Below are 27,263 nucleotides of genomic sequence, written 5' to 3' on the forward strand. Positions count from 1 at the left end.
AACCACTCCAGGGAGGTGATTCAGTTCTTGGTAAGCTCAAGATTAACCACCTTCAGATGTTGCTTCTTAAACTAGGCATCTGAAGTTTTTCCTCATTATGAAATGGGAATATATGGTTCATTATCATGAATGCATTTTGTAACATTGTTACCCTTCCAATAACTGAATTTTCTTTTCAACTTAACACTGAATTGCACGCCCGCTTTCAAGTGACTACATAGAAGTGACCTGTGGGAGTCGGTTAAGATTAGTGTAGTTTTCTTTTATATAAAAGGACTAGTTATGGTGTTGTAACTGCAGAAATGCCCTATATTTATACACTGAATATGACAAAGGATAAAAATTCAATCACCCAAATGAGAACTGGGTGATTTTCCAGCAAAAGATGCTCAATTCAAAAAGGGGGTTTGGGAAAAATAACATTCAAATAAATGATCAATGCTCAGCTCTGAGCAATTAAACACAATTACCATATGCAAGAACTTTATTCTCATTTTATAAAAAGGTTGTGTACAAACTTCAGAAGCAGATGACTGCTATTAGAGATAAAGTTGCCGCTGCTATATTCTGCTAATCAAGTATACATTTGTCAAGTTAATAAATTAACCTTAGCAGCAATGTCTGCACCATCCCAGTTGGTGAAATCCAAATGATGCTGTAGTCCCCAGGAGTGCCAGGAGAGCCAGTGAACCAAATGCACCATATATTCTATTACTAGGCTCTAAAGAGGGGACACAAAAATGAAATATTAAACTAAGACAATTAAATAACTCCAGGTTACTTTTCCTTAATGCTCATCAACACAAGTTCACTGACTGAATGTTAAAGTAGTTCACTATTAAGCAAACTAAAAACTACAGCTTTTCTTCAGATTAGTGAAGCTTCAAGTTGTCAAAGTTGCTGCACATGCCTTTTTTTTAAAAAAAAAGTCAGCCGAAGCTGGAATTTACATATTGCCTTAACCAACCAATGGACATAACACAAAATTACAGGCTGGGTCCAAGTAACAGATTTTAAGGAGCATCTTGAAAGGGCACAATCTTTGACTAAGTATAACACACCTCATTGGAATACTCTGGTAAATATTCTAAAATGCAACAAGATGTTCAACAACCAGCTAATGCTTGAAGAGCCCTTTTGAGGTACATGTCCCCTGCAGGTGCAGGAAGATATGTTTACAATCCACCTGAATGTGTTGGGAAATTGGGCACAAGACTGGCAAATGATCCAAGTTGAACACAAGTGCAGGACAAAAGCTCAACATTCATACAACCTTTTTAAGGAAAAGCATCTGTACAATTGAATGCAAGACCCTCAGGCCCAATTTATATTAGTGTTCATCCAGCTCTGAACTCAAATTAGGATAGGCAATGGAGGCTTTGGAAATGTTGATGTGGACCAATTATACCAATTTCCAGCATCCACCATCCGAGTTATCAAGCTAGACTTTTTTTAAAGTTATGTCTCTACCCTTGTGGCATAAGCCTCACAGATCACTCCTAAGTTTATGAAGGGAATAGATTGTATTCCAGTTGAGTTTGTTCTAATTAAAGTTAGGGCAGATCAGGGGTCAGTTATGCAAGGCCCATAGAGTTTGATATTGATATGGAAACCCTAAGCATGCATCTTTCTCCCCCCCCCCTCTCCAAATCAGTCAATCGGTTGTGCTGGGAGTACTGCAGAGTACAATACAAATAGAGGCTATTGGGTTCTTGAGAAGGGTGGGCACAGGAGAAGATGCAATCCCTCAACCCCAGGAGTCTTTGTATGGTGAAAGTGGGTTGTACTTCTCCTGGCCCACAGGTGATGGAGGGAGGCAACTTCCCTTTTCCCCAGAATCATCTTTGCCTCCCTTCAGCTCCAAGTTACTCAAGGCCTGAAAACCCAACCAGCCATAATTGAATCTAAAGCAGGTTATTTAAACTTAACATCTGACCTGACTAACCACCTGATGAAGGTTAAAATTTATTCCAATATCCAAGTAATATTTAAAAATGACAGATGAATTATTCAAGAGGACCAAAACATGAATGTTTTTCATTAATTGCATCTCCGAAGTATGCTGAATGTGCCACTTCAGCTAGCAAAAAAGACAGCAGAAACACTAATCGAGCTAAGTTACAAAGAGTGAGTGATTGTTGCAAAGAAACAGTTATGATACGCTTAGTGCAGTAGCATTTTTTGCTAAGAATCAAAATGTTATAAAAACTGAATGGAGTGAAATAAATTTGGTTTCTATCTTGATGAAATCCACTGACTGCATGTATTCCGATGAGAATACTTTTATTCTAATAAAAAAGGTGCACCACAAGTAACTATGTTTAAAAATGTCCACTGATATAGTTTCAACAGAAACAAGGTGTTGATTTTTAAGCAATTGAGACCCTGTTAATAGTTGGAAATTGCTTCTTCAGTCATTTTGCCCACGTCATGCGAAATATTAGTTAATTCCACTGAATGAGATCCTATTTTAAAATCACCATCCTAACTAGTGACCATTAATGTTGAACCCACATGGTACAATTATTAAAACTAAAAACACAAGTTGTCAACTTGGCTCAAGGATTTGAAGTAAAATTTTACATTGGAATGACAAAGGGTTTAAGTTGAGCACCTACCTCCTGTGTAATAACCATGCGCATAAACAATCCTTCCAATTATCCAAATTCCTCCGAGTGCACTCACCAGTCGCTTAAAATAAAAAGCAATGGTACAGTCCAGTTAGCTTGGTACATTTGACAAGATACATTTAAGATTACCATTCAGCACAGTACAAAAAGGTGTACTGCATTGCCCAAGTATTAACCTTGAGGTACTGACTCCTGAAGCAGATGGAGGAGATCTCAAGGCAGAGAGTTCTCCTTACTGACATTCCTTTCTCAGCCAAAAGCACACAATACATTTGCTTTTTGCACGATCTCACTGTGTGAAAATTGGTTTCTGTGTTTAAGTAAACTGGGCTATACTGACAACGTGAATGTAACATAACTATAAGACCATAAGACCATAAGACATAGGAGCGGAAGTAAGGCCATTCGGCCCATCGGGTCCACTCCACCATTCAATCATGGTTGATTTCAACTCCATTTACCCGCTCTCTCCCCATAGCCCTTAATTCCTCGAGAAATCAAGAATTTATCAATTTCTGTCTTGAAGACGCTCAACGTCTCGGCCTCCACAGCCCTCTGTGGCAATGAATTCCACAGACCCACCACTCTCTGGCTGAAGAAATTTCTCCTCATCTCTGTTCTAAAGTGACTCCCTTTTATTCTAAGGCTGTGCCCCCGCGTCCTAGTCTCCCCTGTTAATGGAAACAACTTCCCTACGTCCATCCTATCTAAGCCGTTCATTATCTTGTAACTAGGAGCAGGAGTAGGCCATCTGGCCCTTGAGCCTGCTCTGCCATTCAATAAGATCATGGCTGATCTTTTTGTGGACTCAGCTCCACTTACCCACCCGCTCACCATAACTCAATTCCTTTATTGTTCAAAAATTTATCTATCCTTGCCTTAAAAACATTCAATGAGATAGCTTCACTGGGCAGGGAATTCCACAGATTCACAACCCTTTGTGTGAAAAAGTTCCTCCTCAACCTCAGTCCGAAATCTGAACAGTGATTTATAAATATTAAAAACAACAAGTTGTTCTGAAGCACGGCAATCATTGCTGCCCAGTAAACCATGACCTTAGTCTTGGGTTTGATCTCTCAAGGGCTTAAATACCTATTTTAGATTGGAGTTTCCCAACTGTTTAGTGGAAACCCATTTTCTCAGTCAGCACGTCTTGCTTCTCAGTTTGAGTGCTGCTTTTGGAGACTTGTGACACTCAACAGGCACCTCAAAGCACTGGAGAAAAACCACCAGCAGTGCTTTTGCAAGCTCCCCCCAATTCAATGGTAAGAAAGGTGATCTGACAGCACCATCCTTTCCAAGCTGACATATCCAGAATCAAAGCTAATCACACTCTGTCAAACAGGTCATGTCATTTATTGTACCAGACTCTTGAAGCAATTATTCTACTCAGCACTCAGTCACAGCAGGAGACTCCCAAGACAGTGGAAATGTTTTAGGGACTCTTTCAGGACATCCTTCAAGTCAAAAATCCCCACTGACTCTGGGGATGCATTGAGCAGAGACTACAAATCAAGATGGAGTGCACACATCTCCCCATAACTCAATCGACCCAACCCTCAGCTGCCCTGGATTTGTGGCAGGATCTACAGGTTGGAGCACTGGAGGCAGTCATCTCCAAACCCACTGAACTAAGTGGAAAAAAGTCATTTGCAATTCCGAGGGACTTCCTCAGGAGACTGCAATAAGTTACTGAACTATTCAGATTTTAAAGTAGCGGACAAATTTTTTAAAATCATTTGAGAGAAATGAAAGGAATAATACATAAAGAAAAAAGGTTGTATCAAAATGAGTGCTATTGAATTATTTTGAAATGACACCATTTTATACACTACAAAAATTCCATAGGTAGCATTAGAAACTTTGCAAATTATTAAATTCGTGGAATATTAAACGAAGGACAGTTGAATCAGACGAATTGCTCAAGTACTTCAAAGGAAGTGGGCCAATAGTGACAGAAATGGGTGACTTGTGTCAAAATAATTAACATGGCTGAAAACAAGGGAATGAGTAATTCTATTTTCACTGAACTGCAGAGCATCAAAAATAAAACTAATCAAATACTGTAATGCCCTAGTCAAGTCAATGTTGTCACACTGGAGATGAGACAAATACTGGAAGCAATTCAGACAAGAACCAGGTGATTGATCTGTAACCACAACCAAGTTGTGAGGAAAGATCGGAAAATGAATTTCCAGCAAGAGACTTTTCCCAATGGATACAAAGATGCAAACAATTATCTGTATCACAAAATACTGTAAGATACTTGGAAAAGCTCCTTGAATCGATTGACAAAAGTTCCATATTACAGATTGACCACATCAAAATCTGGATTCTTACAAAAACAAAATGCAGAGATTTTGACGCTCATTTAAAGCAAGGGGTTTGTTAATGAAAATGGAAGGTTCTTCCACATGTCACCCCTGTCTCAGCACAAGGCCCCCCAAGTCAGTTTGAAAGAAATCATAACATGACAGACAATGTACTTTGATTGGGTTTAACAAAAAAGGTGCTCCTCATGGAGTTAGCAGAAAGGAGGACAATATTTTCATGGCACCAATTTATTTTGGATTGGAAAAAAATGAATCTTCAGGTGAAATGACAGACTTATCATTAGCCTAGTTGGTAGTTAAACACTTCAACTAGAGATGTAACGTCAAAGTTATGACATTTTACCTTGGGTACCAAATCAGCAGTGATGGGACAAAAGTTATAGCCACCAATCCAGTTCTTAATAGGCAGAGTGTTGAGCTAGGAGCAATTTTTGTACCAACTAGGAATCACAGGTTACAAAATGGATATAAAATAACCATACTGCTCCGTTGGAAGCCCTTCACAGTTTAGGGTTCAAACACATGGGCAGAGTGGACGGTGTTTTATTGTGCTGTCTCTTTTAACAAGAGCAACTATTCAAAACCTTTTATTCTGATGAGCACAATTAAGACGACTCCATGAGTTAAATGTTTTACAAAATCTGGCAAAATGGAAGTTGAACGTTACTTACTGGGTGCTGGATTCCGCCAACTGCTAAAAAGAAGAGGAATGGTGGATATGTTTCCAGTCTAAAGCACGTAACAGGAAAAGGGAGAAAATGTCATTAATTTCTAATTAAGCACATTGGGTTTTAAAAATGATGTGGAGATGCCGGCGTTGGACTGGGGTGAACACAGTAAGAGTTTTAACAACACCAGGTTAAAGTCCAACAGGTTTATTTGATAGCAAATGCCATTAGCTTTCGGAGCGCTGCTCCTTTGTCAGATGGAGTGGAAATGTGCTCTCAAACAGGGCACAGAGACACAAAAATCAAGTTACAGAATACTGATTAGAATGCAAATCTCTACAGCCAGCCAGATCTTAAAGATACAGACAATGTGGGTGGAGGGAGCATTAAGCACAGGTTAAAGAGATGTGTATTGTCTCCAGACAGGACAGCCTGCAAGTCCAGGAGGCAAGCTGTGGGGGTTACTGATAATGTGACATAAATCCAACATCCCGGTTTAGGCCGTCCTCACGTGTGCGGAACTTGGCTATCAGTTTCTGCTCAGCGACTTTGCGCTGTCGTGTGTCGTGAAGGCCGCCTTGGAGAATGCTTACCTGAAGATCCAAGGCTGAATGCCCGTGACCGCTAAAGTGTTCCCCCACAGGAAGAGAACAGTCTTGCCTGGTGATTGTCGAGCGGTGTTCATTCATCCGTTGTCGTAGCGTCTGCATGGTTTCCCCAATGTACCATGCCTCGGGACATCCTTTCCTGCAGCGTATCAGGTAGACAACGTTGGCCGAGTTGCAAGAGTAGGTACCGTGTACCTGGTAGATGGTGTTCTCACGTGAGATGGCATCCATGTCGATGATCCGGCACGTCTTGCAGAGGTTGCTGTGGCAGGGTTGTGTGGTGTCGTGGTCACTGTTCTCCTGAAGGCTGGGTGGTTTGCTGTGGACAATGGTCTGTTTGAGGTTGTGCAGTTGTTTGAAGGCAAGAAGTGGGGGTGTGGGGATGGCCTTGGCGAGATGTTCGTCTTCATCAATGACATGTTGAAGGCTCCGGAGGAGATGCCGTAGCTTCTCCGCTCCGGGAAGTACTGGACGACGAAGAGTAATCTGTCCACCGTGTCCCGTGTTTGTCTTCTGAGGAGGTCGGTGCGGTTTTTCGCTGTGGCGCATCGGAACTGTTGATCGATGAGTTGAGCGCCATATCCTGTTCTTACGAGGGCATCTTTCAGCGTCTGGAGGTGTCTGTTGCGATCCTCCTCATCCGAGCAGATCCTGTGTATTCGGAGGGCTTGTCCGTAGGGGGTGGCTTCTTTAACGTGTTTAGGGTGGAAGCTGGAGAAGTGGAGCATCGTGAGGTTATCCGTGGGCTTGTGGTACAGTGAGGTGCTGAGGTGACCATCCTTAATGGAGATGCGTGTGTCCAAGAATGCAACCGATTCCGGAGAGTAGTCCATGGTGAGTCTGATGGTGGGATGGAACTTGTTGATGTCATCATATAGTTGTTTCAGTGATTGCTCACCATGACTCCAAAGGAAGAAAATATCATCGATGTATCTAGTGTATAGCATCGGTTGAAGGTCCTGTGCGGTGAAGAAGTCTTGTTCGAACCTGTGCATGAAGATGTTGGCATATTGAGGTGCGAATTTGGTCCCCATGGCTGTTGTGTGCGTCTGGAAGAAGAACTGGTTGTTGAAGGTGAAGACATTGTGGTCCAGGATGAAGCGGATGAGTTGTAAAATTGCACCTGGAAACTGGCAGTTGACGGCATCGAGTACGGAGGCCATTGCAGCAATGCCATCATCGTGGGGGATGCTGGTGTAGAGTGCTGAGACATCCATTGTGACGAGGAGTGCTCCTGGTTCAACTGCTCCATGTGCATTGAGATTCTGTAGGGAGTCCGTAGTGTCGCGACAAAAGCTGGGGGTTCTTTGTACAATGGGTTTCAAGATGCCCTCGACATAGTCGGAGAGGTTCACGCACAGGGTCCCATTGCCCGATACAATGGGACGGCCGGGTGTGTTTGCCTTGTGTATCTTTGGGAGGCAGTAGAGACATCCAATGTGGGGAGTACGTGGGATGAGAGCACGGAGTGTGCTTTGAAGGTCCGGATCAAAGGTCTTGATCAGAGTGTTGAGTTGACGGGTGTGTTCTTTGGTCAGATCTGTGGGTAACTGTCTGTAGTGTTCCTCGTTGTTCAGTTGTCGGTACACTTCTTTGCAGTAATCCGTTCTGTTCAGTATGATGATGGCCCCTCCTTTGTCTGCTGGTTTGATGACAATGTTGCGGTTGGTCTCGAGAGTGTGGATGGCGTTGCACTTGGGTGATGTTCGGTGCTGTCTTGAGTGCGGCTGATGAATTTGGTGTTGACGCACCTCCAAACACCAAATTCATCAGCCGCACTCACAAGACAGCACCGAACATCACCCAAGCACAACGCCATCCACACTCTCAAGACCAACCGCAACATTGTCATCAAACCAGCAGATAAAGGAGGGGCCATCATCATACTGAACAGAACGGATTACTGCAAAGAAGTGTACCGACAACTGAACAACGAGGAACACTACAGACAGTTACCCACAGATCCGACCAAAGAACACACCCGTCAACTCAACACTCTGATCAAGACCTTTGATCCGGACCTTCAAAGCACACTCCGTGCTCTCATCCCACGTACTCCCCACGTTGGAGATCTCTACTGCCTCCCAAAGATACACAAGGCAAACACACCTGGCCGTCCCATTGTATCAGGCAATGGGACCCTGTGCGAGAACCTCTCCGGCTATGTTGAAGTCATCTTGAAACCCATTGTACAAAGAACCCCCAGCTTTTGTCGCAACACTACGGACATCCTACAGAAACTCAACACACATGGAGCAGTTGAACCAGGAGCACTCCTCGTCACAATGGATGTCTCGGCATCCCCCATGATGATGGCATTCCTGCAACAGTTCTTCATCCAGACACACAGAACTGCCATGGGGACCAAATTTGCACCTCAATATGCCAACATCTTCATGCACAAGTTCGAACAAGACTTCTTCACCGCACAGGACCTTCAACCGATGCTATACACTAGATACATCGATGATATTTTCTTCCTTTGGAGTCATGGTGAGCAATCACTGAAACAACTATATGATGACATCAACAAGTTCCATCCCTTCCACCCATCCCTTCCACCCTAAACACGTTAAAGAAGCCACCCCCTACAGACAAGCCCTCCGAATACACAGGATCTGCTCGGATGAGGAGGATCGCAACAGACACCTCCAGACGCTGAAAGATGCCCTCATAAGAACAGGATATGGCGCTCGACTCATCGATCAACAGTTCCGATGCGCCACAGCGAAAAACCGCACCGACCTCCTCAGAAGACAAACACGGGACACGGTGGACAGAGTACCCTTCGTCGTCCAGTACTTCCCCGGAGCAGAGAAGCTACGGCATCTCCTCCGGAGCCTTCAACATGTCATTGATGAAGATGAACATCTCGCCAAGGCCATCCCCACACCCCCACTTCTTGCCTTCAAACAACTGCACAACCTCAAACAGACCATTGTCCACAGCAAACCACCCAGCCTTCAGGAGAACAGTGACCACGACACCACACAACCCTGCCACAGCAACCTCTGCAAGACGTGCCGGATCATCGACACGGATGCCATCATCTCACGTGAGAACACCATCTACCAGGTACACGGTACCTACTCTTGCAACTCGGCCAACGTTGTCTACCTGATACGTTGCAGGAAATGATGTCCCGAGGCATGGTACATTGGGGAAACCATGCAGACGCTACGACAACGGATGAATGAACACCGCTCGACAATCACCAGGCAAGAATATTCTCTTCCTGTGGAGGAGCACTTCAGCAGTCACGGGCATTCAGCCTTGGATCTTCAGGTAAGCGTTCTCCAAGGCGGCCTTCACGACACACGACAGCGCAGAGTCGCTGAGCAGAAACTGATAGCCAAGTTCCGCACACATGAGGACAGCCTAAACCGGGATGTTGGATTTATGTCACATTATCAGTAACCCCCACAGCTTGCCTCCTGGACTTGCAGGCTGTCCTGTCTGGAGACAATACACATCTCTTTAACCTGTGCTTAATGCTCCCTCCACCCACATTGTCTGTATCTTTAAGACCTGGTTGGCTGTAGAGATTTGCATTCTAATCAGTATTCTGTAACTTGATTGTGTCTCTGTGCCCTGTTTGAGAGCACATTTCCACTCCATCTGACCAAAGAGCAGCGCTCCGAAAGCTAATGGTATTTGCTACCAAATAAACCTGTTGGACTTTAACCTGGTGTTGTTAAAACTCTTACTGTTTTAAAAATGATACAGCTCACAGTAACCAAGGATAGAAACTGGATGGAGATGAACTCGGCAGCTAACCAACTTCAATGGTCAACTGAACAATGGAGCTTAGGGACCAGTTATGTTCAAGGGAGGCCACTGATCTTTAAAATAAAGATAGTGCTTGAAGACATGAAAGAAAAAAAATTATGTTCAGTTGAGTTCAAGGATGGTGGGCTAGATGTGAGAATTGACATCCATCCAAACAAAAAGGCACAAAAACATTTTGTCCGTCAAGTTCTCCAGCTTAATTTAGGGGGCGGTGTATAGTCCACAATTACAAACGGGTGAGAGAATAAATGAATGGACATTTGACCCTACTAAAATAAACAGTGCAATGTCCTTGTTACAATAACATGCAGCAATGTCATTTGTGTTAAGCTTTCTTCTACTCCTGTCATTAAGGGTCACTCATTTCAATAGATTTGTCATCTATTTTAGCTGTTTTTTTCTTAAATCATTTGCACGGAGGTGCTCTCCTCCATTCCCTTTAAACCCTAATCATTAGAATAATACAGCACAATCTGGAATGAGGAGGCACAGTTTAAAAATAAGAAGTCTCATTTCAAGATGGATAGGAGGAGGAATTTAGGGTTGTTAGTCTTTGGAATTCTCTTGCCCACAGAGCCGTGCAGACTGGGTCATTCAAGACCGAGTTGGCCAAGGGTTATGGCGGACAGGTAGGTGTGATGATACGGTGCCTTTAAGACAGATTGTAGAAGAATAACTAATCTTAGATATTGGGGTGTTTGTTTTAACTTGAGCTAATGCAGTTTTGTTTTTTGGGTTGTCTCTTGGGTTTGATTAGGCTGAATCATGTGCTAATGGGCAGGGATACACTAGAGACAAGCAGGCAGTTTTCTGCTAGCGGCTACAAGGAGATCTTTTCTCTCACTCAAGACTGCAGTTTGAAAATAGGCATCTCTCTCCAGAGATGTTCTGGAGGTTTGAGGACTAGCACATACCATAACACAAGCCTGTTTGCCAAGTGATTTTGAAGAGGACTTTATGTTTGAGGAATATTGCTTAAATTGGAACCAAGGGACAGACTAGCGGTTAAGAATTGTATCTCGTCATGCAAGTAGTTCAAATGGTAAAAGTTATGTTTTAATAAAAGCTTCCTAGTGGGGTGGGAGAATCATCTGGAGTGAAACAGCTTATCCTCATACTAATGCCAAAATCAAAAATCGTTGAGTCTAGTCTAACTTCACAATATTCCTTGGGAGTTTCTGATCTGGTCCATAACATGAAGTGAAGCAAGGCCAAATCAGCCATGATTATAGCATATAGCAGAGCAGGCTTGATGGGCCAAATGGCCTACTCTTGCTCTAATTTCTTATGACCATTCAGCCATTGAATCTGCAGCAGCTCCTTGTATCCGATTTTTCCAATTAAGAGTATTGTCCAATTCTCTAAGATTATGACTGAATCAATATCCCCTAACCCTTCACAAAAATCCTAACCATTCATTGCATAAAAAGTTTTTCCCCTTGTGTCAATCATCTTAAATCCCAGCTCTCTGGTTAATGACACTTTAGCCATCAGCAACAGTTTCTCTTCATTTACTCAAACTAAACCCTTTTCATCTTCTCTTGCCCTACACTACCTGAAAGTGTCTCAAAAAGTAACTGCAATCCCTGATCCTTGGAGGAACTTTGCTTAAAACCTCTCTACTGTCTTCATATCCTTCCTAAAGATTGGTGCCTTAAATGGGATAAACACTCCAGCCTGGGCTGTGTTCATGCACCCCTTTTTTTAAAAAAAGGTACTTTCATCCTTTTCAACAGAATAGATCACCCTGGCAGATGAAGTGTCGGCCAATTCCACTATCACCGATAACGTCCTTCTGAACCCTATTGCCATCTTCACTTATTCCACTTCCAAAGTTTTGAATCACATGAAAGTTCAAAATTGTACCCTGTACCTCCAAATCTAACATGCATCAAAAGCTGTGGGCCTAGAACTGAACTTAGACGACGATTACCACTATAATTCACTTCAGTCTAGAAACCAACCAAAGCAAGGTTTCTATCCCTTTGGCAATTTTGTATCCATGCTGCTATTGGCCCTTTCACCCTACTGGCAAATTTTGCAGCTTATCAGCTCAACGTGGTACTATACAAAACATTTTATATATACACACACACACACATCATTCACATGGTGGTGTAATATCAAGTACCATGCCAAAGGGTACTGCCAAGAGCCTGAGGCCTTGGTACCAGCTCAGTTAGTCTAATCAAGTCAGGTATAACATCAACGTACAATCCGTTTGATCACCAGGTGGAGATTACTACTCTGTGGTCAATGACGAAGATTGCAGTCTCCCTCCCACCTTCAAATACTGCTAGCCAACTGAACCCTCACCAATCCCAATGCCTTCAGTGATGAAGTCCCACTTATAACCATGCTCTCGAGACTTCAGTTAATCCAAAACAATGCCCTCAGTCTTTTCACGAGTTGATAAATACAGAAGCTGTAGTCTGCAAAAATCTTGCTCGTCTAACAATCACATGGGCTGTTTTTGTTAAAAAGAGATTGCAAATCAAATTTCAAAAGGAAGAAAGCCAATTAAGTTCTTGCCAAGATTTGACCTTCAACTGGAATTAAGTTTATTAACTGCCCTTCTGAGATATGAAAAATCATAGTACACAATTATGAAAGTTACTGAGCACATGTAACTTGGTGTATTTTCAGCGACACTTACGTATTTTGGTGAGCCCGCTGGATACAGTTGAACAAGTGTCCTGTCTCAGGATCATCGCTGTACATCACAGGGTACTTTTATAAAGAGATATACATTTGTTAGAAAGACAATCTTGTTACATGGGTATTTGGACAAGACGCACACAAATCCAAATTGCAGCTAGCATGACCCACAGTGAATGCACCAAGTAGATTTAAGTTCAAATTTCACTGGAATTACAGTAACTAAATGTGGACTGAATGTGACAAGTCAACACAGGAAAGATGGTCATTTACTGACTCGATAATCTGGGCTCCGATGTATCTGCACAAGAAAAGCATGTGTATTAAATCTGGATGATGGAATCAAATGATGAAAGCTCCATAGTTTTTTTTAAAATAAAAAGACCAGCCTGCTGCTCAGTTATGTTGAGACAACCTTTTGCTCCCCAAACTCTTCCAAGCGAAGCACCCCACATTTGCCTAACCTTTACAATACAACATCCTGCCTCAAAGCTTCACTTCCCAATTCACATATCACCAGCAACCCAGTGGCGCTCAAAGTTTTCCTCGCTCCAAAATTAACTTGTACACATAACAGAAATAAAAATGCACCAAATGCTCAACTCCAATCTCTTCTCCATAGTACCAAAAAGATAGAAAGGCTCCTTGCTTTAAACTCCAAATTTCGAAGAAAACTTCTTCCTAGCCAATCACGTTGATGCGAAACGACAGTACAGACACCACTCACTGCAGCCAAGAGTCCAGCTCCTCATTTGACTCAATTTGTGAACCTGTCCTGCCCACTGGATGACAACATGTCCCAATTTAAAATCTGCAATTCTAGGCACTCATGGGAATAATCATTCCCTGGGGTTTACAAAGTTACATTATTCCCTGGAATCCGTCTCCACCTGTAAAGCACGACTTGCCTTATATGGATGACATGCTCAGAAGCTGAAAAAAATAATCCAGCACAATAGTATTCCTGAGCTAGAGACACTCAAGGACACACCACATGAGATTGGTATCTCGTGACTAACTACTGGAAAGTGCATTAGATTGCAGGTAGGATGGGAATGCCTGGGCAATAATGCTCTTCATTCAGCATGAAGGATGATCACTGAGATACTTAGGGTTGCCTGCAACTTTTGGCGACTGAATTCCATGAGAGAAACAATGCTTGATGGGAGAGGCACAAGACAATGTTCTGGTTATTCCTGACCTCGTAGGTGTGCCGTCCCATTTTGTTAGCAGTAAAAAACTAAGTCAACATCTTATTCCTTTCCATTAAGCCTCATAAGCTACAAATCAAGCAAAGCAGAGGAGGTGTTTGAAATACTCCGAGGGACCAATTATATGACACAGCTTGTAATTATGTGCTGCACACAGTTGAGAAACCATCACTGTCCAAATACAAAAACTGTATCCAGTGTTGCTGTGGAAATAATAGGAAAGCATAGCGAGGTTTTAATTAAATATGAGGAAGGAACAAACACAGCAGCTCAGTGATCAATATGAGAGACACTTAGTTCTGTTTTAACTTGATTCCCGCCTCAGGCTATGTGAAGCCAGTGCCACACAATTAAAGGCCTTGGTGGACAGTGTTGCCTTGGACCACCCATTCATTACCTCCACGCACATCCCACTTAAATACTGCGCTGAACCTCCACCACCAAACATTTCATTGGTGCCGTTTAAGAAAAAGTGAGTCAAATGACATTTGATTGATAGAAAGGACCTTAAGCTAGATTCCCAAGATGGTGAGGAACCAGAAGGACCTAGCAGCACGAGAAACAAAGGCCTTCGGGTAGTCAACAAACTCCAAATCGTGCATGCCCAATTCAAACAGCGGCTACAGTTGTCGACTGATTAAAATGTATTCCTGGAAGCCAAAACGTTGCATGATTTCAAGAAGAAATTAGATATAGCTCTTGGGGCTAAAGGGATCAGGATATTGAATTTGATGATCAGCCATGATCAAAATGAATGGTGGAGCAGTCTTGAAGGCTGAATGGCCTACTTCTGCTTCTAGTTTCTATGACACTATAGAACACAAGTCAGTCAACAGGTCAAATATGAAATGGCATAATTGATGTGCAAATTGACAAACAATTAAGCAAAATTTGTCATGTGTTGTCAATCTCCCATAATGCTTATTCACATTGGTGACCTACACTTGAACTAGTCAGTAACTAAATTGGTCACAGGCATTAGCTACTACAATTCAGGAGGCAGTTGTAAGATAGTGAGCATACAAGAATAAGAGAATTGTTTAGGGTAAAATGACATGAACTGTTTTATGTACTGTACAAGACAGCCTTCAACACATTTCCTCTCTGCCCAAGCACAAAGTACAGACCACCACACCTACACTGGAGAATGGAATGGAAAGCAGAGATGTCTTGCTGCATCTGTACAGGGCATTGGTGAGGCCGCAGCTGGAATACTGTGTGCAGTATTGGTCCCCTTATTTGTGGAAGGATATATTGGCCTTGGAGGGAGTGCAGAGAATGTTCACCAGGTTGATACCAGAGATGAGGGGTGTTGATTATGAGGAGAGACTGAGCAGATTGGGTTTGTACTCGTTGGAATTTAGAAGGCCGAGGGGGGATCTTAGAGAGGCCTATAAGATAATGAAGGGGCTGGGTAGGGTAGAGGTGGAGAGATTCTTTCCACTTAGAAAGGAAGCTAGAACTAGAGGGCACAGCCTCAAAATAAAGGGGGGGTCAGTTTAGGACAGAGTTGAGGAGGAACTTCTTCTCTCAGAGGGTGGTGAATCTCTGGAATTCTCTGCCCATTAAAGTGGTGGAGGCTACCTCGTTGAATATGTTTAAATCACGGATAGATGGATTCCTGATCGGTAAGGGAATTAGGGGTAATGGGGATCAGGCAGGTAAATGGAACTGATCCACTTCAGATCAGCCATGATCTTATTGAATGGCGGGGCAGGCCCGAGGGGCTAGATGGCCTATTCCTGCTCCTATTTCTTATGTTCTTTCATACTGCCGCAACATCACCTACACCCAAAAGGCAACTTAAGTTGGAGTTATCCATGGCAACTGCTAATCATACTCCTTGTTTATGAACTCACCTCCACTTTGTACTTCTTGCGTGCTGCTGAAACTTTATGAGCAAGGTAAGTGACCATGATAAAGCTGGCTGTGCCAGTCAGCACCACAGCCCCATACTCTTTTGACAGGACCCCCACCATCTTTCAAACCCTAAAAAACAAAGAAAAAAAAAGTCATTTTGTTCCAGTGATAAAACATTTAAAAAGAGCATTTTTTTCATTACCAACAGGCACAGCTTTATTCTCCTGCTCATTATGTCCCCACCCGTTCGGAGCACAAAACCTCACTTTTGCCAATAACCCCCAAGGCCAGGATACTACAACACGCTCTCAGAAACCAGCATCTCTTCACTTCACTCATTTGTGGCACCTTGCTGTATTCAAATTGGTTGCCATATTTCCCACCTTAATGGCTTGTGAACAGCATGTTGGCACAATGGTTAGCACTGCTGCCTCACAGCACCAGAGGCCTGGGTTCAATTCCCAGCTTTGGTGACTGTCTGTGTGGAGTTTGCACGTTCTCCCCGTGTCTGCATGGGTTTCCTCGAGGTGCTCCGGTTTCCTCCCTCGGTCCCAAGATGTGCGGGTTAGGTGCATTGGCCATGCTAAGTTGCCTCTTAGGTGTCCCAGGATGCGTAAATTAGAGGGATTAGTCAGGTAAATATGTGGAGTTACGGGGATAGGGCCTAGGTGGGATTGTTGTCAGTGCAGACTCGATGGGCCGAATGGCCTGTTTCCACACTGTAGGGATTCTATAAGTACTTTGTTGGCTATAAAGCACTAAAGTCCAGTGATTGTGAAAAGCATCAATGCAAATTGCTTTTTCCTTTCAATAATAAAACCAAAATATGCTTGCAAGATTGTGCGACAGTAAACTGGAGGGCATGGGGGAAGATAGATCACAAATTGAGAGAGACAAGGAGAGGCGATGGTCTAGTGGAAGTATCGCTAGACTATTAATCCAGAAACTCGGCTAATGTTCTGAGGACCTGGGTTCAAATCCTGCCACGGCAGATACTGAAATTTGAATTTAAATGAATGAAATATATCTGGAATTAAGAATCCACTGATGACCATGAAACCATTGTTGATTGTTGGGGGGAAAAAAAACATCTGGTTCACCAATGTCCTTCAGGGAAGAAAATCTGCTGTCTTTACCTGGTCTGGCCTACATGTGACTCCAGAGCCACAGCAATGTGGTTGACTCAACTGCCCTCGGGCAACTAGGGATGGGCAACAAAATGCTGGCCAGCCAGTGATGCCCATGTCCCATGAATGAATAAAAGAGTGCAAACAAGCATCACATTCATGTACCCATTTGTAATATAGGGTGGATGGCCGTATTTGAAATGGGAGGGGAAGGACAAAAGAGAAAACAATTGCTTTGACAAGATCAGTAAACCAATATTTGCCTATAAACTGACGTGATTTGTTAACTATTAATTCAAGGGTTATGCCAACTGCAACATCTTATAGCATGGCCCCATGTCAGGGGTAGGAATGTGAGCCACACATTTCACTTGATATTATTTATGGCAGTTTACTCATGGCCCATATATAATGTGTATTTCCCATTGAACATGTATGCTGATGTTATCAGCAAGTGCAGTGATATTGTCAGTAAATGCAGATTGTGAAAAGTTTGAGCTTCTGGTTTGCCATGTGTGGGGCAGTTCAGCAAAGTGACAAGGTGACCGCTGACTGACATGTCAGCACTCAGAGTTTGTGAACATGGACTGGAAATGTGTGCAAGGTTGGGTTGCTTTCCTGGCGAATGGAAGAGGCTTAAAAGCGCTCATTTCTCCTGAGTCCATGGGGTAAAACTTAACAAGCTAATGAGGAATTTAGTAACGCCATAGAAACAAAGGGATATTTCATTTGTGGATTTAGTTGCACCCATTCAAAATCACCGCAATCCCAAGACTTCTTGAGAGTTTGGGGCAGTATTAGAATACATGCTCTGTGACAGGTTATTCTGGGGCACTAATGTGGGCAACATTGCCTGCTGGGAGAAGCCATGCCGACTTTCAAGAAAGTTGTGGGAATTTCTCAATGAATGGAAATGGCTGCTAGCAATGTAGAAGACAATGCCCTTGGTGGTGCACAGGTGGGTGAGAAAAGAGGCAGCAAACAAAAGGGCAAAAGCGATGGAATGTTTCAGGTGTGTGTGTGTGGAGGGGGGGGGGGGGGGGAAACGAGAGAGAAGAGAAGACACACTGAATAATTGGAAAACCCATGGACACCACCTGTCACAATTGCAACAAGGAAAGTTCAAGTCAAGGAGGGGGGGGGGGGGGGGCGCAGTCAACTGCACATCACCTGGAAAGCACAGAGCAGGAAGAGCAGTGCTCCTGCAACTTGTTCAATGCGAGTGAGGCATGTGTAGAGCTTATGAAACCGTGGCGGTCGATGGAAGTGGACATGAAAGTCTCTGCTGTTCAGTAATGATTAGACCAATAGAAACTTGGGGCTCCGAGCAGATTCCCTCCCTCCCTCAGGCAGGGATCAAACTACAGATGTACACCAGAGACACCATAACCATTGCTTGGGGGCTTTAAAAAGGTGGACATTGCACACAATAGCCAAGAAGCAAGAAAATCATAGAAATCATAGAAACCCTACAGTGCCGAAGGAGGCCATTCGGCCCATCGAGTCTGCACCGACCACAATCCCACCCAGGCCCCACCCCCACATATTTACCCGCTAATCCCTCTAACCTACGCATTTTAGGATTCTAAGGGGCAATTTTTAATCTGGCCAATCAATCTAACCCGCACAACTTTGGACTGTGGGAGGAAACCCACGCAGACACAAGGAGAATATGCAAACTCCACACAGACAGTGACCCGAGCCGGGAATCGAACCCGGGACCCTGGAGCTGTGAAGCAGCAGTGCTAACCACTGCGCTACCGTGCCGCAGTATGACAACTTGCAACTAAGAGCATGACTCCTGGTGGTAAAAAAGGAAAGGGGTTAGTCTACTAAGGTGTGACCAGTTCAGCAAAATTCTATTGAACTGGGAAGAGAAAGCACACACAGGTGATGGCTCCTGGTGGTAAAAGGCATAGTCTACTAGGGTATGACTAGCTCAGGAAAATCCTGCTGAACTGGGAAGAGATAAAGCACACAGGAGAGAGGAAGTCATTGAGGTTTTCAAAGATGAACTAGGCACATGCAGGGCACTACAACCGTCAAGTTGCAAATGGACCCTTGGGCCACTCCTCACTTTTGCGAAGCCCAGGACAGTGCCCTACATCATAAAGGCAACATGATGGCTACAGAGGCTAGGAATCACTGAGCCCATTCAATTTTCATGCTGGGCAGCACTAGTTATGGTACTGTGAGCAGATGCAGAGATGACAAACTTTAGCATCAATCAGGTCTCCAAGCTAGCTGCTTACTCACTGTCCCCTTGCAGGAGGCAAGATGTTCTCAAAAACTTGATTAGCCAAGCCTACCAGCCGCAGCTCTTTGTTAGAGGATAACTCAAATCAGGGTGGATATTTCAAAGGACAAGGTGTTGCAGGGGATTTCCCACATAGCAGTTTACTTGAATGATGGAGCACCTCAACCACCTGGATCAGGAGGTGGAGATTTTCTGAGGCAGAGCTGCACCTGAAGCATAGCAAGTGCATCTTCCAGGCAGAGTGTAGAATATCTGGGTCACAAAATCACAGTGCAGGGTCAATGCCCATGTGGAGGTCAAAGTCAGAGCTATCAAGGAATCTCCCAACCCCGGAGTGGGCCGAGCTCAGGTCATTTCTGGGCTCAGTAAATTATTACGGGAAGTTTCTGCCACAGCTTATAATGGTGTTGGTGCCACTCTATATACTGCTTCACAAAGAGACCCACTGAAAGTGGAGGCCAGCACAAAAGAAAGCTTGCAAGGATGTGAAAGCACTGCTACAATCAGCTGGTTCACTTTGATCAGGACACAAAGCTCTTCTGTCATGGGACACCTCAAGGTAGTGCATTCATCTGATGGAGGACAGGTTAGAAAAACCCATTGGGTTTGCATCGTCTACACTGACAACAGCCGAGAAGGGATAAGGAAGGTCTAGACATTAGAATCAGTACCTTTAGGGTCAATAATTCTCTATGCACAGACCACAAGCAAATCCAGGTGCATTCCTCCCATTGCTTCAGCGAGAATACAGTGCTCAGCTCTCACATTGTCAGCCCATCAGAACAACAGTGTACAGGGCAGGGAAGGACAATGCAAACACAAGTATACTGAGCCATCTGCCTTTACCAGACATACCCATCAAAACATTATTCCCTCCCAAAGGACAGACCGGGACCCTGTCCCGTCCCAGGTGAAGATTCCTTTGCGGGGTTAGCCTCCTGTTATAGGAGATGATGAACTGAGATGCAAAACTCAACCAGTGGGCAGGATGGTTGCATCCTTTGCAGGGTGGGAGGGTGGCAGTCCAGAATGGTCATCCCACCTGCTGGTTAGTCACAGCTCTTGAGATGAAGTCTACAAGGCTCACCTGAGTGCCTCCCAGATGAAAAGTTTAGCAAGGTCACATATCTAGTGGCCCAACATGGATCAGGACTTGAAGAACAAGGTATTGTCCTATTTTGTGTGTCAGACCAACCAAAAGATGATGCCACCAGCACCATTACATCCATGGGAGTGGACTGACATTCCTGATCCAGACTTTGAATTGAATGTATTCAAGAGGCGACTAGATATAGCACTTGGGGCAAATGGGAGCAAAGGTACTGGGGAGAGCGCAGGATTAGGCTACTAAGTGGGACAATCAGCCATGATCATAATGAATGGTGGAGCAGGCTCGAGGAGTCAAACGGTTTCCCCCTGTTCCCATCTTCTATCTTCGCAGGGCCCTTCCATAGGTCATATTGTGGACACTCACACCAAGTGACTGGCAGCACACATCACGAGCTCCCATTACAATGGAGAAGTTGCGCCAAGTTTTTAACCACTCATGGCTTACCAGGTTCTCTTTTCTGATAAGGACACAACATTACAAGTGACTTGTTCTAGGAGTGCATGCAAAGAAATGGAATACACCATGTGCACACTGCTCCTTTTCATCCTGCCTCTTAACAGTTTAGCAGAGTGAGCTGTGCAAGACACTGGAAGAAGGACTGAAAAGAATGACAAATGGGATCCTGGGAACCAAGCTCTCACTGTCCTGGTTTCAGCATTGTATTACGCCACAAACAACAGAACTCCCACCAGCTGCAATGCTGATGGGCAGATAGCCAAAGTCGTACCTGGATGCGCTGCATCCAGATGTCAAAGCAAGAGTGGGAAGGAGACAGGAAAAGTAGAAGAGACATGACCACCTTGTTAGGGAGGGTCATTTCAATCCAAATGACATGTCACAGCATACCTACAGTGCAGAAGGAGGCCATTCGGCCTATCGAACCTATACCGACAACAATCCCACCCAGACCCTATCCCCGTAACCCCACGTATTTACCGTGATAATCCCCCTGACACTAATTTAGCATGACCAATCCATCTAACCTACACATCTATGGATTGTGGGAAGAAACCGGAGTACCGAGAGGAAACCCACGCAGACACGGGGAGAACGTGCAGACTCCACACAGTCACCCAAGGCCGGAATTAAATCTGGGCCCCTGGCGCTGAGAGGCAGCAGTGCTGACTACTTTGTCACCCGTGTCTGAGAGAAATTTCTGCAGTAACCAACGCTGGCCGCCTGGAGTCATTGCCAACCAAGAGGTCCAATCTGATGGATCCACAGGCACCAGGATCATATTTGTCTGCGCCAAGGAGCTGCTACTGTGGAAACCCATGGTTCCTGATGTACAGGGACATGCAGCAGTCTCTGTCCCAGGAAAGGGTGGAGGACATTCATTCACAGACACCAGACCCCACTGTGCCCACAAGCCCAAGCCTCACCAGTGTCTATGGAGATACCATGGTTGTGGTGGTTGCAGGTCAATCACCTCAGCTCCTGGACATCTCGGCAGGAGTTCCTTAGGGTAGTGTCCTAGGCCCAACCGTCTTCAGCTGCTTCATTAATGACCTTCCTTCCATCACAAGGTCAGAAGTGTTCACCGGTGATTACACAACTTTCATTCAGCACCATTCATGACTCCTCAGATAATGAAGCAGTCCATGCCCATCTATAGCAAGACCTGGACAATTTCCAGTCTTGGGCTGACAAGTAACATCTGCACCACATAAACACCAGGCAATGACCATTTCCACCAAGACAGAATATAACCATCACCCCTTGACATTCAAAGGCATTACCATAATTGAAGCCATATCAATAGCCTGGGGTTACCATTGACCAGAAACTGAACCGAACCAACTATATAAATAATATGGCCACCAAAGCAGGTCAAAAGCTCAGAATCCTATAGCAAGCAACTCACCTTCTAACTTCTCAGAGCCTGCCCATCATCTACAATGCACAAGTCAGGAGTGTAATGGAATACTCTTCCAGTTGCCTGGATGAGTACAGCTCTAACAACACTGAAGACACCATCCAGGACAAAGCAGCCCACTTGACCGGCATTCCTGCCACAATTTTGACCCAGTGAGTGAAGAAATGGTGACATGTTTCCAAGTCAGGATGGTGAGCAACTTGAACGGGAACTTCCAGATGGTGTTCTTGTGTATCTGCTGTCCTTGTCCTTCCAGGTGATAGTGGTCATGGATTTGGCAGGTGCTGTCTAAAGAAATTTTGGTGAGCTCTTGCAGTGCATCTTGTAGATGGTATACATTGCTGCCACTGTGTGGTGGTGGTGGAGAGTGAATGTTTGTGTAATTTCCTCCCTAACAGCACTGTGGGGGTACCTACACCACAGGGACTGCAGTGGTTCAAGAGGCAACTCATCACTTTCTCAAGAGTTATTAGTGATGGGTAATAAAAGGCTGGCCCAGCCAATGCTCTCATCCTGTAAATGAATGAGGCTAGCTATCTCAACAGGGATGAGAATGGAGACAATAGGAAATACTCCAGAGTTAACAGTAAGTAATCTCTTGTTGGGAGGTTGATTACAGAATGGCTTCTCTTAAAAAGTCTTTGTAGCTTTACAGTCTTTAACAAGAACTATTTACACCATGTACAGTAAAGCATACAAGCTATGAGTGATCCACTCATAGTAGAGCTTGAAAATACTCAGGTGGAAAAGAAGAGGAGATATCTTTCCAATGGCAAACAGCAACAAGTGGGATTAAAAGCTGGCTTTGCAGATGGTGCGAAATATGAGGATGTGTTCAGCAATGGTCTCATCTGTGGTGAAGGACATGGGAGTGTGGGCCACATAAAATAGCAAGGTCGAGAGAGGTAGTATGGAAGTTTAGGGAGGGTAGCAAGATCAGAGGATAGGACAACTTTGCAATCAGAGGGTATAGACTCCCTCAGTGTAGAGGCGGAGACTATTTTGGGCAGAAACTCAAGATGGGAAATGGGGATATTTTCACAGTAGCTTCATTGCAGTGTTAATGCAAGACTACCTGTGACTAATAAATAAACTTTAAAAGGGTAGATGCAGATGTTAAAGGAGTGGAACAAAAGGAGAAGTGCTCAAGTAGAGAACGTGCCAGAAATGTTTCAGGAAGAGACAGTTTCAATCAAATTTAAGCCTTAATTTCCAGGGAATGGAAGTTATACTGTCAGTTACCAATCCTCCCATTTCAATTAGCGAAATAAAACCACTATTTCCACTAGCTTCCAAGAGTTCAGTTTTTTTAAATCTCCAAAACAAAGTTGCAAGCCATGCAACAAACTACTAATGAAGCAAGGCGACAGTGCAAAGTACAGACACTATCAGTGACCGAGCAACTCAGATAGTCTTATCAAGCCAAATGTTCACTTTGTACAAAAGGGGTTGAGTGAGAATTCCTGAACAAGACTGGGGATCTGCCCACGTCACCCACATGGGAAGATTGGGTTGAAGGTCTCCAGTAAAACTCAAAAAGGCTGGGGCTCTACAATGAAGGTGTCAAAAATAAAGATGATTCCACATGTAGGAGTCATAAATGCAAGCCAAGAAGTCATTAATAAATGCAAAAGGCAATTCAGGAGAAACTTCAAGGATGTGGAACTCCACCACATGCAGCAGTTGAGGCAAATAGCATACAAGCAATTTAGGAGGAAACTAGGCAAGCGCACAAGTGAGTAAAACAAACAGAGAAACAGGAATAGGAAATAGACCAGATAGCCTATTAAGTCTGCTCTGCCATTCAATTCAACAAGATCAAGGCTGAACATTAATGCACCTTTCTCACCCTATTCCCACAGCTCTCGATTCCCTTCAATGTTCAAAATTGATTGATTTCAGTCCTCGATAATGAAGCATCCATATTGGGCGATGTGGTGGCTCAGTGCCAGGGACCCAGGTTCATTTCCAGCCTTGGGCGACTGTGGAATTTGCACACTCCCCCAGTGTCTGTGCGGGTTTCCTTCAAGTGCTCTGGTTTCCTCCCACAGTCCAAAGATGCGCAAGTAAGGGGATTAGCAAGGTAAACTGGGGGGGGGGGGGGGGGGGCACAGAAATGGGGTTGGGCAAGATGCTCTATCAAAGGGTCAGTGCAGTCTCAATAGGTCGAATGGTCTCTTTCTGCACCGTAGAGGTTCTCTTCGGGGGTACAAAATTGCAAACATCCCCAATTTTTCAAGAAATTTCTCCACCTCCCTCAATTTTGTAATTAGAATACCTCACATGCTTCCAATTTCTGGAGAATATAGGCCCATTTTACTCTCTCTCGCAACAAGACAGAAAATCAATCCAGTGAACTTCTGCAGCACACCCTCTCCCAGACACACGCAGCCTTTGAGCAGACTTGCACACTGCTGTGGAATTGCAGAGAGCTATATTTTCTCATAAACTCCATCCCCCAATTACAATAGAGGTTAACATAACTTTGGTTTACTGGATCTGTTTATTCCAATTGTGTTTTGTGCATGAACCAGCCAATCCTCAACCCGTGTTAACACATATTACCATTATCTCACAAATCCTGATCGTGCGCGCCACTTTATAGAAGGTCTTCTGAAGGTCAAAATACCCTCCGCCATCCCATCCACCCTGCTAAATACACCCTCAAACATGTCTAATTGGTTGGTCAAACACAGCAGGTTATGCTGATGGGGTTAAATAAAAATGCTTTGGGAGGATGTTGTACAGCATAAATAATAATGTGGAGATGCCGGCGTTGGACTGGGGTAAGATTTACCCCAGCATAAATTAACCAGTTAGGTTGAACTTTAGATTCAGCGATGTAAATCCGAAGGAAAACAGAACCAGGAATCTTGCGAATAATACAAGCTCCATTTAAAGTCTTCACCCTTGGTTTTAATTTGGATGGAGAGAGAGTGATATCTTTCTTAAGAAAACTGAATGAGACCCATCAACCACTGAAGGCTGGGGAGGCTCATACGTACCAGGAAGTTAGTTAATTTCTTGCAGCCTGATCCCTTCATCCAGAAAAACAATGTCAATCTGTAACAATAAAGTTTAATCTTGAGTTGCTGCTAATCCCCCTCCCCTGCCTCCTAAAATAAAATAAATAGACATACCAAACGCTGCAGCTTTTTCCCCCGCCCTCTTTCTCCTTCTGCGACTTCACACTCGCATGAATCAGTGCAGAGGAGCTATTCTAAACCTGGGCGTTTATAGCTAGGCTGTGGGGGGTGGTTTGGAAAAGGCGGATTGCAGATCTAGGAAGAGTGGAACACATGAGCGTGCAACAGAAAAATGCTGGAAAATCTCAGCAATTCTAATAGATGCTGTCAGACCTGCCGAGATTTTCCAGCATTTTTCTGTTTTTTGTTTTAGATTCCAGCATCCGCAGTATTTTGCGTTTACTCGAGTGTGCAAGTTCAGATAGCCTGGCGACCAAACTATAATACAAGCAAAATACTGCAGCTGCTGGAAATCTGAAATAAAAACAAAGCACATGTCAGAAAAAAACCTCAGCACCCAGGGCTGTCTGAAGAAAAGTCATAGGGACCCAAAATGTTTTTGATTTGATTTATTATTGTCACGTGTATTGGTATACAGTGAAAAGTATTGTTTCTTGTGCACCATAAAGGCAAAGCATACTGTTCATAGAAAAGGAAAGGAGAGGATGTAGAATGTAGTGTTACAGTCATAGAATCCTTACTGTGTAGAAAGAGGCCAGTCAGCCCATTGAGTCTGGACCGACAACATTCCCACCCAGGCCTTATCCTCGTAACCCCACACATTTACCCCGCTAATCCCCCTGACAATAAGAGGCAATTGAGGATGGCCAATCAACCTAACCCACACATCCTTGCTCATAGATAAGAGTTAGAGTAGAGTTTTAAAAGCATAGAATTAGAGGGTATGCTTGGCACAGCTTGCAAGAAGTTGCCACGCTCCGGCGCCATCTGTTTACACCGTTGCTGAGATTTTCCAGCCCTTCCCACTGGTGGGATCTTCCAGTCCACCAATGGTGGACCTCCCCATCCACAATCACACAGGTCATGGGTGCCTGGCGGCAGATGGTGTGAGTCATAGAGAAAGCCATTGACATTGGTGGGACTGGAAGATCCCGCCACTGGTTAATGATGGGCTGCCTCTGCCACTGTAAAACATGTTGGAGGGGGTGGGGAATCCTGCCCTGTTTCTCTCTCCACAGATGCTGCCAGACCTGTTGAAAATAGAAAATAGCATTTTCTATTTTTACTATGGGAAACAGACCTGTGTCTCAACAATTTACTCAAAATGGTTCAAATGTCCTAGTTTGCAACTTTTCTCACTTTCCATGAATCATATCTGAGATTTCTGTCAGTACTTCACCATGTCACACAGCATCAGCCTCTCTCTTCACTTCCTCAGTCCCCTCCCGACCTCCCCCTCAACTTTACCTCAAGCTCTATTTACTGTTGGCAAACCCCAAAATAACTACACTGGGCTGCATCCTGGAATCAGAACACTGCCTACTTGCCAACTGTTGGACACTCCTTGAAGCTTGAGAGCTTCAAGTTCTTAGGTGCCCAGATCACCAACAACCTGTCCTGATCCCCCCTATGCTGACACTATAGTTAAGAAAGCCCACCAAAGCCTCTATTTTCTCATAAGACTAAGGAAATTTGGCATGTCAGCTACGACTCTCACCAACTTTTACAGATGCACCATAGAAAGCATTCTTTCTGGTTGTATCACAGCTTGGTATGGCTCCTGCTCTGCCCAAGACTGCAAGAAACTACAAAAGGTCATGAATGTAGCCCAATCCATCACACAAACCAACCTCCCATCCATTGACTCTGTCTATACTTCCTGCTGCCTCGGCAAAGCAACCAGCATAATTAAGGATCCCACGCATCCCAGACATTCTCTCTTCCACCTTCTTCCTTCGGGAAAAAGATACAAAAATCTGAGGTCACGTACCAACCGACTCAAGAACAGCTTCTTCCCTGCTGCCATCAGACTTTTGAATGGACCTACCTTGCATTAAGTTGATCTTTCTCTTCACCCTAGATATGACTGTAGCATTACATTCTGCACTCTCTCGTTTCCTTCTCTAATGAATGGTATGCTTTGTCTGT

The 27,263-nt window shown here is 44.1% G+C and overlaps 1 protein-coding gene across 1 annotated transcript; it reads right to left on the minus strand.

Annotated features, from left to right (window-relative positions):
* Nucleotides 1–466: 466 nt before the first annotated feature.
* mgst3a (microsomal glutathione S-transferase 3a) lies at nt 467–25,365 on the minus strand. Its single transcript, XM_078218109.1, has 6 exons — nt 25,269–25,365; nt 15,757–15,886; nt 12,685–12,758; nt 5,635–5,692; nt 2,619–2,691; nt 467–721 (listed from the first exon to the last, which is right to left on the minus strand). Exons 2-6 carry the CDS (start codon nt 15,874–15,876, stop codon nt 609–611), a joined length of 438 nt encoding a protein of 145 aa, XP_078074235.1. The 5' UTR covers nt 15,877–15,886; nt 25,269–25,365; the 3' UTR covers nt 467–608.
* Nucleotides 25,366–27,263: the final 1,898 nt, after the last annotated feature.

This window comes from Mustelus asterias, chromosome 8, assembly GCF_964213995.1.
Source record: "Mustelus asterias chromosome 8, sMusAst1.hap1.1, whole genome shotgun sequence".
NCBI classification, from domain to species: domain Eukaryota; kingdom Metazoa; phylum Chordata; class Chondrichthyes; order Carcharhiniformes; family Triakidae; genus Mustelus; species Mustelus asterias.